General features: G+C 53.8%; 5 protein-coding genes across 5 annotated transcripts; 1 reads left to right on the plus strand and 4 right to left on the minus strand.

The window, feature by feature from the left end:
- Positions 1-9: 9 nt before the first annotated feature.
- Positions 10-2,297, minus strand: BKA78DRAFT_314658 (uncharacterized protein). Its single transcript, XM_066888486.1, has one exon. The coding sequence runs from the start codon at positions 1,945-1,947 to the stop codon at positions 349-351; it is 1,599 nt and encodes a 532-aa protein (XP_066744454.1). The 5' UTR covers positions 1,948-2,297; the 3' UTR covers positions 10-348.
- A 462-nt stretch (positions 2,298-2,759) lies between these two features.
- BKA78DRAFT_282667 (cyclohexanone monooxygenase) lies at positions 2,760-5,345 on the minus strand. Its single transcript, XM_066885655.1, has 7 exons — positions 4,764-5,345; positions 4,623-4,710; positions 4,541-4,575; positions 4,409-4,488; positions 4,043-4,361; positions 3,425-3,995; positions 2,760-3,365 (listed from the first exon to the last, which is right to left on the minus strand). Exons 1-7 carry the CDS (start codon positions 4,852-4,854, stop codon positions 2,834-2,836), a joined length of 1,716 nt encoding a protein of 571 aa, XP_066744455.1. The 5' UTR covers positions 4,855-5,345; the 3' UTR covers positions 2,760-2,833.
- An 864-nt stretch (positions 5,346-6,209) lies between these two features.
- Positions 6,210-8,159, minus strand: BKA78DRAFT_379846 (alpha-1,2-mannosyltransferase). The gene is made up of 3 exons (XM_066892956.1): positions 7,340-8,159; positions 6,817-7,285; positions 6,210-6,764 (listed from the first exon to the last, which is right to left on the minus strand). Exons 1-3 carry the CDS (start codon positions 7,872-7,874, stop codon positions 6,284-6,286), a joined length of 1,485 nt encoding a protein of 494 aa, XP_066744456.1. The 5' UTR covers positions 7,875-8,159; the 3' UTR covers positions 6,210-6,283.
- A 933-nt stretch (positions 8,160-9,092) lies between these two features.
- Positions 9,093-9,818, plus strand: BKA78DRAFT_295678 (uncharacterized protein; the record flags this gene model as incomplete). Its single annotated transcript, XM_066886512.1, has 1 exon — positions 9,093-9,818. The coding sequence occupies one exon, from the start codon at positions 9,093-9,095 to the stop codon at positions 9,816-9,818; it is 726 nt and encodes a 241-aa protein (XP_066744457.1).
- Positions 9,819-10,952: 1,134 nt separating this feature from the next.
- BKA78DRAFT_137248 (chaperonin 10-like protein) lies at positions 10,953-12,611 on the minus strand. Its single transcript, XM_066882700.1, has 4 exons — positions 12,341-12,611; positions 12,262-12,289; positions 11,262-12,071; positions 10,953-11,184 (listed from the first exon to the last, which is right to left on the minus strand). The coding sequence occupies exons 1-4, from the start codon at positions 12,467-12,469 to the stop codon at positions 10,979-10,981; spliced, it is 1,173 nt and encodes a 390-aa protein (XP_066744458.1). The 5' UTR covers positions 12,470-12,611; the 3' UTR covers positions 10,953-10,978.
- Between the last annotated feature and the right edge of the window lie 184 nt (positions 12,612-12,795).

Here is a 12,795-nt window from a genome sequence, read left to right on the forward strand (position 1 = left end):
CCGCAACCGCAACCATCAGATGCCTGGCGCATCCAGCAATTGAGCAATAGAGCAATTTCTGGCATGCAGGGCAACTGACGGCCGCAGTTGTCCTGGCAAAGCTTTGAGAGCTGGACTGGAGACCCGAGTTCGATTCTCGGCGATGGAGTCTTTCCTTTTGGCGCGTTTGATTTTGCGTTTTTCGTTTTGGGGTGTCTGGTTTTGAAGTTTGAGCGAAAGGAGAGAAACGAGTAAGAGATTAAGGTGTCGAATGCTTTGTTCAAAGCTTGTTGGCAGGTAGTAGGCTACCCCAACAGTGCCATGTCAGATCTGCTCCTTGACGCCGAAATCTAGACGTTTCTGGTGACCTCATCCTGTACATCTTTCATGGGGTTCCCTCCACTCCAGCCCTAACCCCTCGAACACCTTCTTCTCCGCATCCATCCAGCTGCCCTCGACTCCATCCGGTCCCTCCAGAAGCACCACACCGCCTGTTCGACGATCCCGAACTCCGCTGCTGTCGAATTTCCAGCCCTTCTCGTTCTTCACATATCGCCGCAGGTCGCGCTCAAACGTCGTATCGCCAGTCCAGCCCAAGACAGCGCAGCCCATCGTGCGCCACGGCGAGACAATGATGTCGACTCTTCGATGGGGGTTTGGATTTTTCGCTTTTGGATTCGTGGCAAGGTCGTGTTCTCGCGTCTCCCATTGCGGATCCTGCCAAACGACCAGCGCCTTGTCCAGCGAGTCGAATCCAGGTGCTCCGCCTGCTATTGGGTTGATCGGCAGGGTATCCTGCCCGCGAGTCGAATTGGCGTGAGTGAGTTGGAGCGTGTGCGTGATCCATCCCTCTTCCTCCAGACTTGCGACCAGGTCCGTCACCAGGTCCTGCGTGCATTCAAGCCGCCGATGTGACACTATCACGTCGACGTCCCCCGGATCCGCTTTTCCGCGACGGTAACCGCCGACTAATGCAGTCTCAATGCCCTCTCCGCGAAGTCGCACGGCATGCTCACGGATAGTGTTGGCAATCGATTCAACTTCGGAGAGAGGTACTGGCGCGTGAAACTCGTCGTAATACTTGACGCCGATTTGCTGGACACGCGAAAGCGTGCTCCAACCGTTCTCGACCAAGTCGTCTATATCGCACCAACCGCGATCGAGCAGGAAGCTCCGTGCAGTCGAGGCACCTACGCCCCATATGCCGTGGAAGAGTCGCAGGACTTTCATCTCTGGGTCGGCCTCAGCGTCGCGCACTGCCACCAATGATCTCTGGTCTTCATCTTCGTGGCTGTCTTGCCATTCCTTCCAAAGCCCGACAATCTTGCTTTCACAGCCAGGCAGTCGAGTTATTTCCTTGGGCGATCGAAGCTTGTGCGGATACGCAGCCAGTGCTGCGATGCTGGTGCTGTAGGCGCGGACGCCAATCTCGTCAGCTGTCAGTGCTCGCGCGAGGCGAATCTGTTTGAGTTGATTAATGAAAGACGCGTTGGGAGGATTGGCTGGTGTCGCGCGCTGGCAGGCGTATCTTTTGCGTTCCTTGACCCATGCCGGCGGTGGAGGTATGTCTTTGCCATCATTGCTGCTGGAGGTATCATGCTCACTGGTCGTCTTTTGGAGGAGTTTGGACTTGGAGGTGACTGGTTGAGATGAGGAGGCGAAACTGCGGCCGTCGAAATGAGCCTGACTGCTGCTTTTCGAACCTGGTCTTCGTTGATTTGAGGGACTTCCGCTTGAGGCATCCGCCTTTGCGCGATCAAGAATACTTTGGCCGACTTGGACAGGCGATTTCTTGTTAGGTGGTGGGGCGCGAGTGACTGGAATTACAGTTGGAGCTTTAGAAGATTGAAAAGCTGGGTTTGAAGGCGGAGTACCAGTCGGCGGTTCGGATGGTTTTCCTTCGTATACTAGATAGGCCTTCAAAGGTAGCAGCTTCCCAGCTCGGGAGGAGTCATCAATCCAGTCCATTTTGACTACCTTCACGACATTTTCGGAGAACGTGGTCGGAGAAATCGAATCCTCTGCTGAAGAACGATGAGGCAATCCAGACGCGCGATCTGGGCCACTAGACTTGGAGGTTTTGGGCTCAGTTTCTTCCTCCGTTGTCGAGTCTTCCTCGCTTTCAGCCTGAGATGAACATTCCCCAGCTCTTGAACTGCCATCAATCTTGCGGCGTTTGTGCGGTGGTTCCTGGAACTCCGTACTCAAACTGGCAGCATCGGACGGCTTTGCTTCTTCCGTGAATAATTTTCGGCTTCTCAACTCCAGTTGCGCTCTTCGTTTGGTACCAACTTTACCAATAACAACTTTGGCCTCGGATATGTCGTATGTAATGCGAGCGCCATATTCGGCCAACTTGTCCTCCAATTCTTGCAGGTCGTCAATTGCCAAGTGGGTAGGAAGCACGAACACAGGAGGTAGAATGCTCAGATCCAATTGAGGCAGATGAATTTGTGAGCTAGACGCTAGAGTTGGCGATGATGACGAGGGCGATGAAGCCATAGGAAAAACATGAGAGCTCCCGGTAGACGTCACGGCAGCCCGCGCATCGGAGTTGGCGCCAAGCGGTATGTGATGTTATCAACTTTTCACAGGCTCCAATTGGACTGAAAGGGAAGGAAGGGCATTCGCCATGTCAAAGCCGGCATGAAGAGGGACGCGGCAGGAAAGCGCAACAGGCTTCGCTTAGCACGCCTTACGTCAGCATTGAAGCTTCATCCGACGCGTCCCTTCCGCTCCATGTTTTCCACGTCTCATTGCCGACTTTCATCATGAATCATCATTTTCGACCATTTTGAGTAGCAATCCTCTTGTTCGAAATACCTGTCAACGCCTTGGTTCTTTCTACGCTAATCTAGGTGGCTCTCAAAAGGAAATTGAACTTTCCAGTCGCAAACATGACTCCGGCGAAGAGCACACTGGCAGTGCTCCACCATATGGTGTTGTAGCTTACCTGCGTCTCTTCCACCACCCTGCCGACCTTCATTTCTTCGCCAACCAAAGTATCAGCTCCAGACCCTTCAACAACGTAGTCGCTCCATCTGATCTGCTCAACATTCTTCTGATACTCGACAACGGTGCCACTCCAATTGTTGGTGATTCGCCCATCCTTCGTCTTGTACCAACTGGAGCAGTTTGGATCTGCAAAGGCCGACTTGCCTAGTCGTCTCTGTAGCTCGTCGTTGAACGCCTTGACGACCTCGGGCTTTGGTTTCAGCGCCAATGTCTTCCCTTGCCTTCGAGCATCGAGAACAGTCTTGACCATCCCAGCAATGTAACGACATTGTTGTTCAATCATGAGCACGATTGAATTATGTCCGAGATTAGTATTCGGTCCATAACACATGCCGAAATTAGGTAAGCTTTCGACGGTTATACCGAAGTAACTAGTTCTCAGTCTGTTAGCGGATTCTGCTCCAAACATCACTGCAGTCGCCAGACTTACGCCTGTGGCCCATGCTGCCAAATTTCAGAAAGCGAGCGACCATCGGAGCCCACAATCTTGATTGGGTACATGAACTGTACGGACCGGAAACCAGTGGCGTAAATCACCAGATCAAACTCCTGGGAGTCACCGTCTTCTACCTCGATTCCTTTGCTGGTCATGCGGCTGATGTGTCTTGTCTCAAGTTGCACATTTGGCCTGGCAAGAACTTTGAACCAGTCGTCGGAGAATATGGTCCGCTTGCATCCAGGAGAATAATTCGGCGTCAACTTATTCCAGAGATCTGGACGCTTGGACAAGTCCCGCTTCAGCATTATTTGGAATTGTTCTTTGACGAATGCTGAGCCCAAAGACTTGGGATTGAAGAAACCTTCGTGAGACTCTTCTCTCCAGTCCATGATCACGGCCCTCTTTCTCCAACGGTACGGTGGGCACCAGCGGAAAAGCGCGCGCGTGAATGGAGGGATCATGATGTCGTTCCGAGGAAGCAGCCAGTTAGCCTGGCGCTGATAAACAGTGAGCGACGAAGCGACCTTTGCGACTTCGGGGACGAGTTGAACCGCGCTCGCGCCTGTCTAGCGGTCAAAAATGGATTCACACCTTTCCAGACCGCCTTACCATTTCCGATCACAGCAATACGCTTGCCCTGAAGATCGTAACTCCAGTCCCACCTTGCTGAGTGCATCGTCTTGCCGTTGAAGTCGTCCATACCAGGGATGGCTGGGTACTGTGGCACATTGAGCTGCCCCACTGCACTCACTAGGAAATCTGATGTTATGGTGTAGGAGCCTGCGAATTCGCGGTCTTTTTCACCGGAGACCTGAACGGTTGTCTTCCATTTCTTTTCCACATTGTCCCAGCATGCTTCTTCTACGGCAGTGTTCAGACGCATGTGTCGGTAGAGGTCCCATTTGCTCGCAATGCTCTCAAGGTACGCCTTTCAATTATCAGCACTCTTCCAGGACGGAGGTCGACATATCTCACTTGTATTTCCTCTTGTCCGGGGTACCTTCTCGTCCAGTTGGGATTTTGTTCGAAAGAGAACGAATAGAGATGACTCCAGACTGTACGGGTAAGCGATTGCTCCGGTGCAATTGGAATGAAAACGCAGCTTACTATCGCAGCAACAACCAGGATATTTATTGTCGCGCCTTGAGAGTCAGTCTAAACCCAGGCCAGTTTTTACAAGACCTCTCACCAAGTTCCGCCGCAACCACTGCCCTTTTCGAGGATGACAAAATTACGACAATTGCTTCGCTTGATCAAATCTATCGCCATGCAAATGCCTGCACATTCGATCAGCTTCTCGAAACGCGCTTGCTTAGTATCTCAAACTCACCAGACATTCCAGCGCCAATGATTACAACGGCTGCCCGTGTGTGGTCCTTGTTGCCAACAGGCACCTCAGGCCATGGTTTGGGTTCCGCCATCTTCGAGTTCTCGACTGGCAACAAAAGTGAAATGCGGCTGTATTGACAGAAGCGCAACGTCCCTCTTAAGCAGCCTACGCACTGCCGGCAATTCCATATGAGGACCCCTCTCCTCTGCCAGGAAACAAGGATAAGACAGTGCGAAGTTCTCGGTTGGTGGCCGAAACCGAATTGGTGCCCGCACTTCCTTGCCCCTCGACAGCTTTCGCGATCCCCATCTGGTCAATCCCGACAGATAGCCTCGGCAAGAACCATGTAGCCGTTGTGGTACAACATAAATTTCCGAGCAAAAGGTCGACAGTTCAGCTGCAGTGTGGCATGGTGAGCCCGCAATATATCTGCGGTCTTGCCGTTTTGGGTGGTATTTACCGCACGGACCAATTATCTGGGAGATCCTGGAGAAGATGAAGCACCCAGGTCTTGTTGCGGCGGGAAAAATGCACGCTGAAGGTCACTGGAAATGGTCAGCATGTCGCGAGGGTCGAGACTTGTTGTGTTCGGTATCTATGGAGAGGCCGCCTACTATCGGAAGACTTGCATCTGCCCAGACTCTTTCGCCCGGATTGCATCTTGGGGGAGCACAACTGATGCGCAAGTAGGTTTATCGGTCGAGCCTCCTTGGCCAAGAGCAGAACACAAAAAAACGCACCCCATGTTGCAAAAAGCTTGCATGCTCGCTGGAATCTAAGTCTGACGTACACGTACATCCGTTGCGCCACAACCTTGGAAAGCTCCGAGAACAAACGGCATGAATTTTTGCTCAACAAGAATTTATGCCAATGACGACAGCGTACTACTACAGTCTTGGTAAACAGCGGAGGATTCTTTGCTGACAGCTACCCGCTGTAACTCCACCTTCGAATGGAGAACCTCGGTTATTTCGCCCGATGCGCAAAGCGATTGTCTTCTTGGAACGCACCAGCAAGACTTGCACGTAGAAATCGACCGAACGGTAGCACTTGCAAACATTCCTGGGCATTTTCTTGTGATGATGTGAAGTAGACAGGTGGGCGTTGGGTGAGTTGAGCTCGTTATAAGCTTGAAACGAAGTCTAAACATGGAAGCCTTTAGTGCACCAGGGAAGGTGCGTTTCTTGACAGGGCTGCGCTGCCTAGACTGGGACAGCTACTTCCCGCTCGGCTGCAGTACCGAGCTCCTCGTAGAGGCTCAAAAAGGCGGAAGGCCTTCCAAGAACCTGCTGCACATTGGATACAATTTCCGACCTCCGAGATCATAACTTCGTTGGACTACGATACGAGCTTGCTCGTAAAACCAGCTGTAATGAGGAGAGGTCATTGAGGAATCTTAATCGAAGTCCCAAGAGACTGAGACCTTTGACACGTTTGGAAAAGATTCTCGAAAAGTCTGCATTTCTTTGTCATTCGTGGCTAAAAAGAGAACAGGACAGAAAACAACATACAACAACAACTCAAAAACCTTGGTCATCGTGCCACTGCTTTTCCCAACCCGGGAAATAGGGGTATTGTTCCAGCGTATGCACCTCCCAGTCCTTCGGAATCAATCCTTTCTCAACCTGCTCCTTCTCGTACGCCTCCAACGCCGGAATCGCCACATGCTCCGTGTGCCACGTGTTCTTGTACTTCATGAGTTTTTCCTTTCCTTCTTTCACGACCTTGAGCACAATTGAGGGGACATAGGGCTCGTGGCGGAACTTGGCCACGGGGGTGAAGACAGCCTTGAAGTTGAAGACAATGGCACCTGAAAGAGGCAGTCTCCGAAGTGTCTGCCAGTCTACTCGGAGGTTGATGCGCGAGATGTCCAAGCTTGGGTCCTGGATGTCGCGGTACGCCATGTGAGGGTCTCCGTCGGGCATGTACAAAGGCTCGTCCACCTCGAGACCCCAAGAGCCCCGCTGGATTGCCTTGTCCGTCGGCTTTTTGGCAAAGTATCTGGGTAATGGTCAACGGCGCTTCTCTCTTCAAGGATGCAGATCAAGCTTACCTGTCCATGGAAAACGACATCTTCTCCTTGTAGTCTGGAATGGGCTCGTGGATCTGGTCTAACCGCAGGCCCGCCTTGGTGCCCAAATCCCAACCCAGCGAGCTGCAAACCATGCCGCAGCGCAGGAAGTACATGCCCGTCTCCGGATCCCTCAGAACCATGGCAAAATCCTCAGGCACGTTGTTCATAAGAACCTCCAAAGGCTTCTCCTTTTTCAGATCCGACTTGGTCTTGAGAATTCCGTTGTGGAAGATCATGTTGTCCTTGTCGAGTTGGAAATACTGCGGATACCTGTGGACAAGAAATTCGAGGGCGATTTCCATCAATTCCTTGCACGCCAGTTCGCCGCCTGGCATACAGTCGAGCACGCGGTTGCCAACCCTGGCGTAGATTTCTTGTCGTTGTTTGATGCGGTCTGCGTAAGTGTTTTCGAGCTCCAGCCAGAAGTCCGTGTCCAGTTTGCTAAGTGCTGCAGAATGTCAGAAACTTACAAGAAGCCACCAGGCACCAAGCTTTCACTTACACATGGTTTGGTGATAAGCCCAGCGAAATGGCCGGTATGGTCGTGGCTTTGCCTTGTTGATGTCGAATTCGGGATATGGTTTTGGCAGCGGGACGCCGCTAAGCTTCTCGTAATCGGGAAAATCGCCCAGCGCCTTGATCTCGTCGGAAGAGAAGCCAGTGGCGGTGTAAACAGTCCGGTTTGTGGTCAAGATGTTTTCGTCTAGCGCTTGCGGGACCATTTTGGGCGGTTCTTCGCCCAACTTGTGCACTGGCTTTCCCAATTTCTCAGACAGGGTCGATGCAGAGTCAAGCTCGGCAAGCACAAATCGGCGCGACGGCGGAAAGGTGGTCGAGTAGTCTGGACGGCCTGCATTGCTGGCGGGTTTCTTTTCTGGCGACAATGAGCGCGGAGGTGTGCTTGCGCCGGAATCGCGCCTTCGATTGATTCCAAGTCTGTTAAGGAGAATGTCGCGTTGCTTCTGGCCCGACGTAAAATATACCGCCGAGGTGAGGAAAAAGGCCAGGCCAAGAGCGAGGAGCAGAATACCGGCCATTTTGTTGGATGGCGATTGGAGCACTCGCAAGATTTGAAAGTGACCAAGGAGGAGGCCGGTTGGCAGAGGAGTTGAGCAGCTGAAGCCCCCTAGATTTACCCAGATGTGGCTTGATATGGAGCGAACATGTAGCTTCTGCGACCAAGTCTATATACTGGGCGACGTCTAGAGAGCAGACAGCTTCTTATCGTTGCGGGATGCGGGGCGCTGTCAAAGGCACAAGATACGACCGAGGGGCGACTTGCAAAAGGGAAAAGTAAATCGGGTCGAATGACATGATTCTGGACTTTCCGCAGAGGGCATAGAGACAAGATATCGACAAGGAAACATGGGCGTGGATTTGCTATCCGCAAGAGGGTCAACCGCCAAAGCTGTCCCTCTCTCACACCCGCGCCCAAACTGGGACTAGCCTGTCGCGATGCAGCTAAACCCTATCTGGTATACATTTCCCCCCCGGATCTCTCTTCGCTCCCGAAAGCTCCCCCGTGATTTGGACAGCGCGATGCCGTCTGCGCCTGCGCTCGTTGCGTACGGCTGGCTGACTCTGCCTCTTATCTCAAGGCCTACTGCCCCTTCGATCGACTTGGAGCCCTCGAATCGCCACAAAGGGCCAAAAATCCCGCCGTCCAAGTACACAACACCTCAATCGGACATCTTTCCAGAGTCTTGTAATGGCAACCACGCACAGCCTCTTACGCACAAACGCGCAAACATACTTGCCGCAACCTTATCGATTGGTGGGCCGCCAGCATCTGTGGCTTGACGGTTCGCGATGATAATGCCACAGCACCGCTTTGACCAAGTTACTCAGGCTCCCCAAGACGACGCACCATGAAACTTGCGCTCAATCAAGGCACACGAGCGCTGGCACAAAAACCGGTCGTCGCCCCTGGGCTCTCGCGATAAATAATGACTCTGGGTCGTTCGAGACGGCTGCCATCTCTCGTCGAAGACGCCATTGTGGATCTGAGCTGGCCATCATGGGAAGAGTGGAGAGTGGAGACGACAGCGCAAGCGCTCACCGCGAGAAGCTCGTTCCCCCTTGAAAAGCATGGAACTGCGCCTCCTCGCGCGCGTCTGGCTTGCATGTTTGCCTCCTCCGGACCTTTGAGCCTGTATCCCTAGAAAAACGGCATCGTCTTGGTGTTGTGGGTGTCCCAGCCATCTCCTGTGACGGACGACCCGATTTCTATCTGATCACGCGACTCTCCTCCACCAATGCATTCTGCACCGTACGAACGCCTACCAGATGTCGAGCGAGAGATGGCACCAGCATCTCTCTGCTCTTCGACAGTACCGGACCTCGCGACATTGTCCCACGAAACGTTTTTGTCGCCGCTGCTGCCGCCAAAGCAACATGCCTTTGTCAAGGAGCAAGCTGTCCCTTTCCACCGGCTTGAACTCTTGGAGACCGATCCTGACGAAACGTCTTTAATCGACGCAATTGAACGAAAGGAGCCTTTGAAGACTCGCGTTCTGGCCTCTGTCCTGAGCCTGAGAGATGCTCAATTCTTCAGCATGCAAGCCATGGGGCAAAACATGTTGATCGGGGCGGTGAAGGTCGCCCATGCAATCGAGCGGGCGAGGCGCCTGTTATCCAAACGCGACACTTCGAGCAGACGACGCCTCCGTAAGCGCGCGGCCACCGCGAAGCCAGAAGACAGCGTTCCAATCGCGGCGACTTTTGAACTTGCACCTCTGGCTCAGGAATCGCTCGAGCAGCCGCCCCCACAGCCACAGTCGGCAGCGGACCCGCAGCAGGACCAGGAAGCGGCGGCGTGTTGCGGTCGACGCAGCACACTGGTCGAGCTGTTTGCAGGCAAGAAGCCGCCGCGCAGAGATTCAGTTCTGGACCTAGGATTCGAGCTTGCCACGCTCCCGGCGACCCATGATGAGCATGTTCATAGCCCAGACTGCGCGGTCCGGGCGAGTTCTCAGAGGTGATTGAGTGATGATGGTGATGGTTTACGATTCAACGACCCGTTTCCCAATCTGGTTTCCAATGATTGAGGGCGAAATTCCCTACCACCAAGAAGCGCAAAGCTGCATCACGTCGTAGACGGAACGAAACGCCTGCCGCTACTGCCGCCGCCCTTTTTCTTCGTTTCAACAGCGTCTCATAGTTTGGGCCGGTACCAAATCCCCTCCGGTGCACGGCATTTGGGACCAACAGCAAACCGTATTCACTCACACCGTCTTCCGCTTGGCTGAAATCGGCATTCCTGATATACATCTAAACGCCTATTCCCCAAAGATAAGCCATCGTGTATTTGTTCTCCACACTGCTACTGCCGGAATTGACGAATGTGGATTACATACAAGCGATGTTCGCCACCGCCCCTCAGTCGCAGGAGTATCTCAGAATCTGGGCCGGTCCCAAAGCTCTTCCTATACACGGCCAGACAAGATGTCAAGCATTTGTCCCCCTGGCGCCGCTACAGAAGAAATTGTGCAGGACAACTCTTTCAGTTCAACTTCCAGTCATTGCGTATTACGCCACGGCATACTCCGACTTCTCCAACCGGATTGGCCTTAACTCGACGGATCGGGTTCAACAACGATCCGCCCACATGCCCAGCCCGCCTTATTGCTTGCGTAGCTGGGTCGAGCTGATGTCCTACCGCCACAAGACAAGGCACGGAGGGGAGACAGCAGAGCGTGGTGACGCGGCTTCGATGTGCACACGACCGTGTGTATTTCATTGATAAGAAGCAGCCATTGCACGGCTTCCCAGAATCCCTCAATGGTCGGAAGCTATCGAAGACGCGGCCACCTGGTTCATGATCTCTATCCTGCGTCGAGGACACGGGCTGTGACGGGTTGCGCGAGTGTAATAATCATTTCCTTGGGGACAGGAGTGAATAAAAGGAAGAGCAAAGGCTTCCGTGTGTTTTGTCTTGTACACATTTTGTTTCTCGTAGAAAAAAGACAAGAAGCACGCAACCACAATGCTGCCTCGCCTTGCCAATCCATGTGCCATACAAACCTACCTCAACCAAAACAAAACGGAGATTTTTTTTCATTGCTCATCTCACGTGTACCATTCAGTCCACCCCATCTTCTCCCCCTTGCCCCCTCAATTCCCCTGCCATATTCTCCCCAACCTACAACGTCACAACAACCTTCTTGGCACTGACGCCCTCCTTCTGCTTATCCATGGCCATCTGGACATTCTCCAGCCCGTGCCCGACGACCAGCGCGTCCGGCTTGGCCTGCAGCTTGCCCTGCGCCAGCGCCTCGGGCACGTACTGCCGCCACACGGCGTCGCCGACATGCTTGTGCGCGTCGGCCGTGATGGTCAGGGCGAAGACTGTGGCGAGAAAAATGTTGGATTAGCTTTCGGCGCCAACAGACCAAAGAGGGGGGGGATGGATGGGAAAATCTCACCATTCACAGGCACAACGCTCTTCTCCAGATCCTCCGGCGGCGGCAGCGTCGTAATGACCTTGGTATCGCTCTTCAAGCCCGCCTTCGCCGCAATGCTCGCCGCCGCCTTGGTCGTCTCGGGGTGCGAAATGGCGTCGTAGATGCCGGCAAACGCCTTGCCGGCGGCCTCGGCCTTGCCAATCTCGGCAACAACGGCCGCCTCCACGTCGCCGGCGCCGTAGTCGAGCACGACGTCGGCGCCCAGGCTGCGCACGTAGTCGGCGTTGCGGGCCGAGGCGGTGGTGATGACGTGGACGCCGGACGCGTGGGCGAGCTGGATGGCGGTCGAGCCGACGGAGGATGAGCCGCCCCAGATGAGGACGCTCTTGGGGGAGGGCTGCGGGGAGAGGCTGGGGAGGGGCAGCGCGAGCGCGTCGGATTGGTAGAGCCCGGCCGAGGCGGTGCTGATGGCGAGCGGCAGCACGACGGCTTGTTCGAAGGAGAGAGACGAGGGGATGGGCGACGTCAGCGTGTCGAAGCTGGCGACGTAGTGTTGGAAGGCGGCGGCTGTGGAGTTGCCGGTGAGGAGCGAGGGGGCGTGGCTGTAGGGGGTTGTAAGATTAGTCTTTCTTGCAACGGTTCTCAACTTTGCGTGGAAAAGCCAAGTTTGGTGTTGACAGGCCCCCTCTCTTGACTTGTCGTAGCTGGGACTTGATGCATACCTCATAACGCGCTGCCCCTTTTGGAAGCGCGTGACGCCTTCACCGACTTCCTCAATGGTGCCGGCAAGGTCGACGCCGAGGATGGCGGGATATTTTGGGATGAAGATACCTTGATGTCGTCAGTCAAACACTGGGACCACGATTCAAAGCCAATTGCATCTCCTTGATTCCTCCGACAAAAGTTCATGCCATCTCAGACATTGAAGATGTTGCTTCTCAGCTCATTGTCCAAAATCGTGATTGATGCCATTTTTCTGACTGTTTGCCCCGCACGTGGTACTCTTAGACATCAAACTTACCATAGTCTTGGATCTTCCAATCGACAGGCTGCCAAAAGTGTCAACAATGGTGACGCAATTGAAGAACGTAGACACTTACGTTGATAGCCACAGCCGCAGTCTTGATCAAGACCTCTCCAGGACCCGGAGAGGGCAGCGGGGCCTCAGCCACCTTGAGCGGCTTGCCCGACTTCTCGGTGATCCAGGCAGCTTGGTTTTGGGGTGCCATTATTTTTACCGCGTCGTTTCGAGTTCAATTGATTCCGTTGAGAGAGACAGTCTTGGATTTACTTTGGAATCTACAGCTCAGCTCTTGCCAGTGACGCGTTCCGATTATTTGTAGTCTGGCCTTTGCGGGGGACACGGGAAGGGTCCAGTTAGCAATACCCCGCCCTATGGTTGTTAGCTCATCGATTCTATGCCCTTCTCGTTCGTGCGGCGGGGGGTTTCCGCTCCGGTGCATTGCGGATGAGTGAACATTTCATTAGAAATCCATCATTTGGCTGAAGACGTGATGAGGTGTTGTTCAGCAATGTTCGACAGCTTTCGTAGCGA

Source organism: Phyllosticta capitalensis, assembly GCF_038381095.1.
Source record: "Phyllosticta capitalensis strain CBS 128856 chromosome Unknown BKA78scaffold_5, whole genome shotgun sequence".
NCBI classification, from domain to species: domain Eukaryota; kingdom Fungi; phylum Ascomycota; class Dothideomycetes; order Botryosphaeriales; family Phyllostictaceae; genus Phyllosticta; species Phyllosticta capitalensis.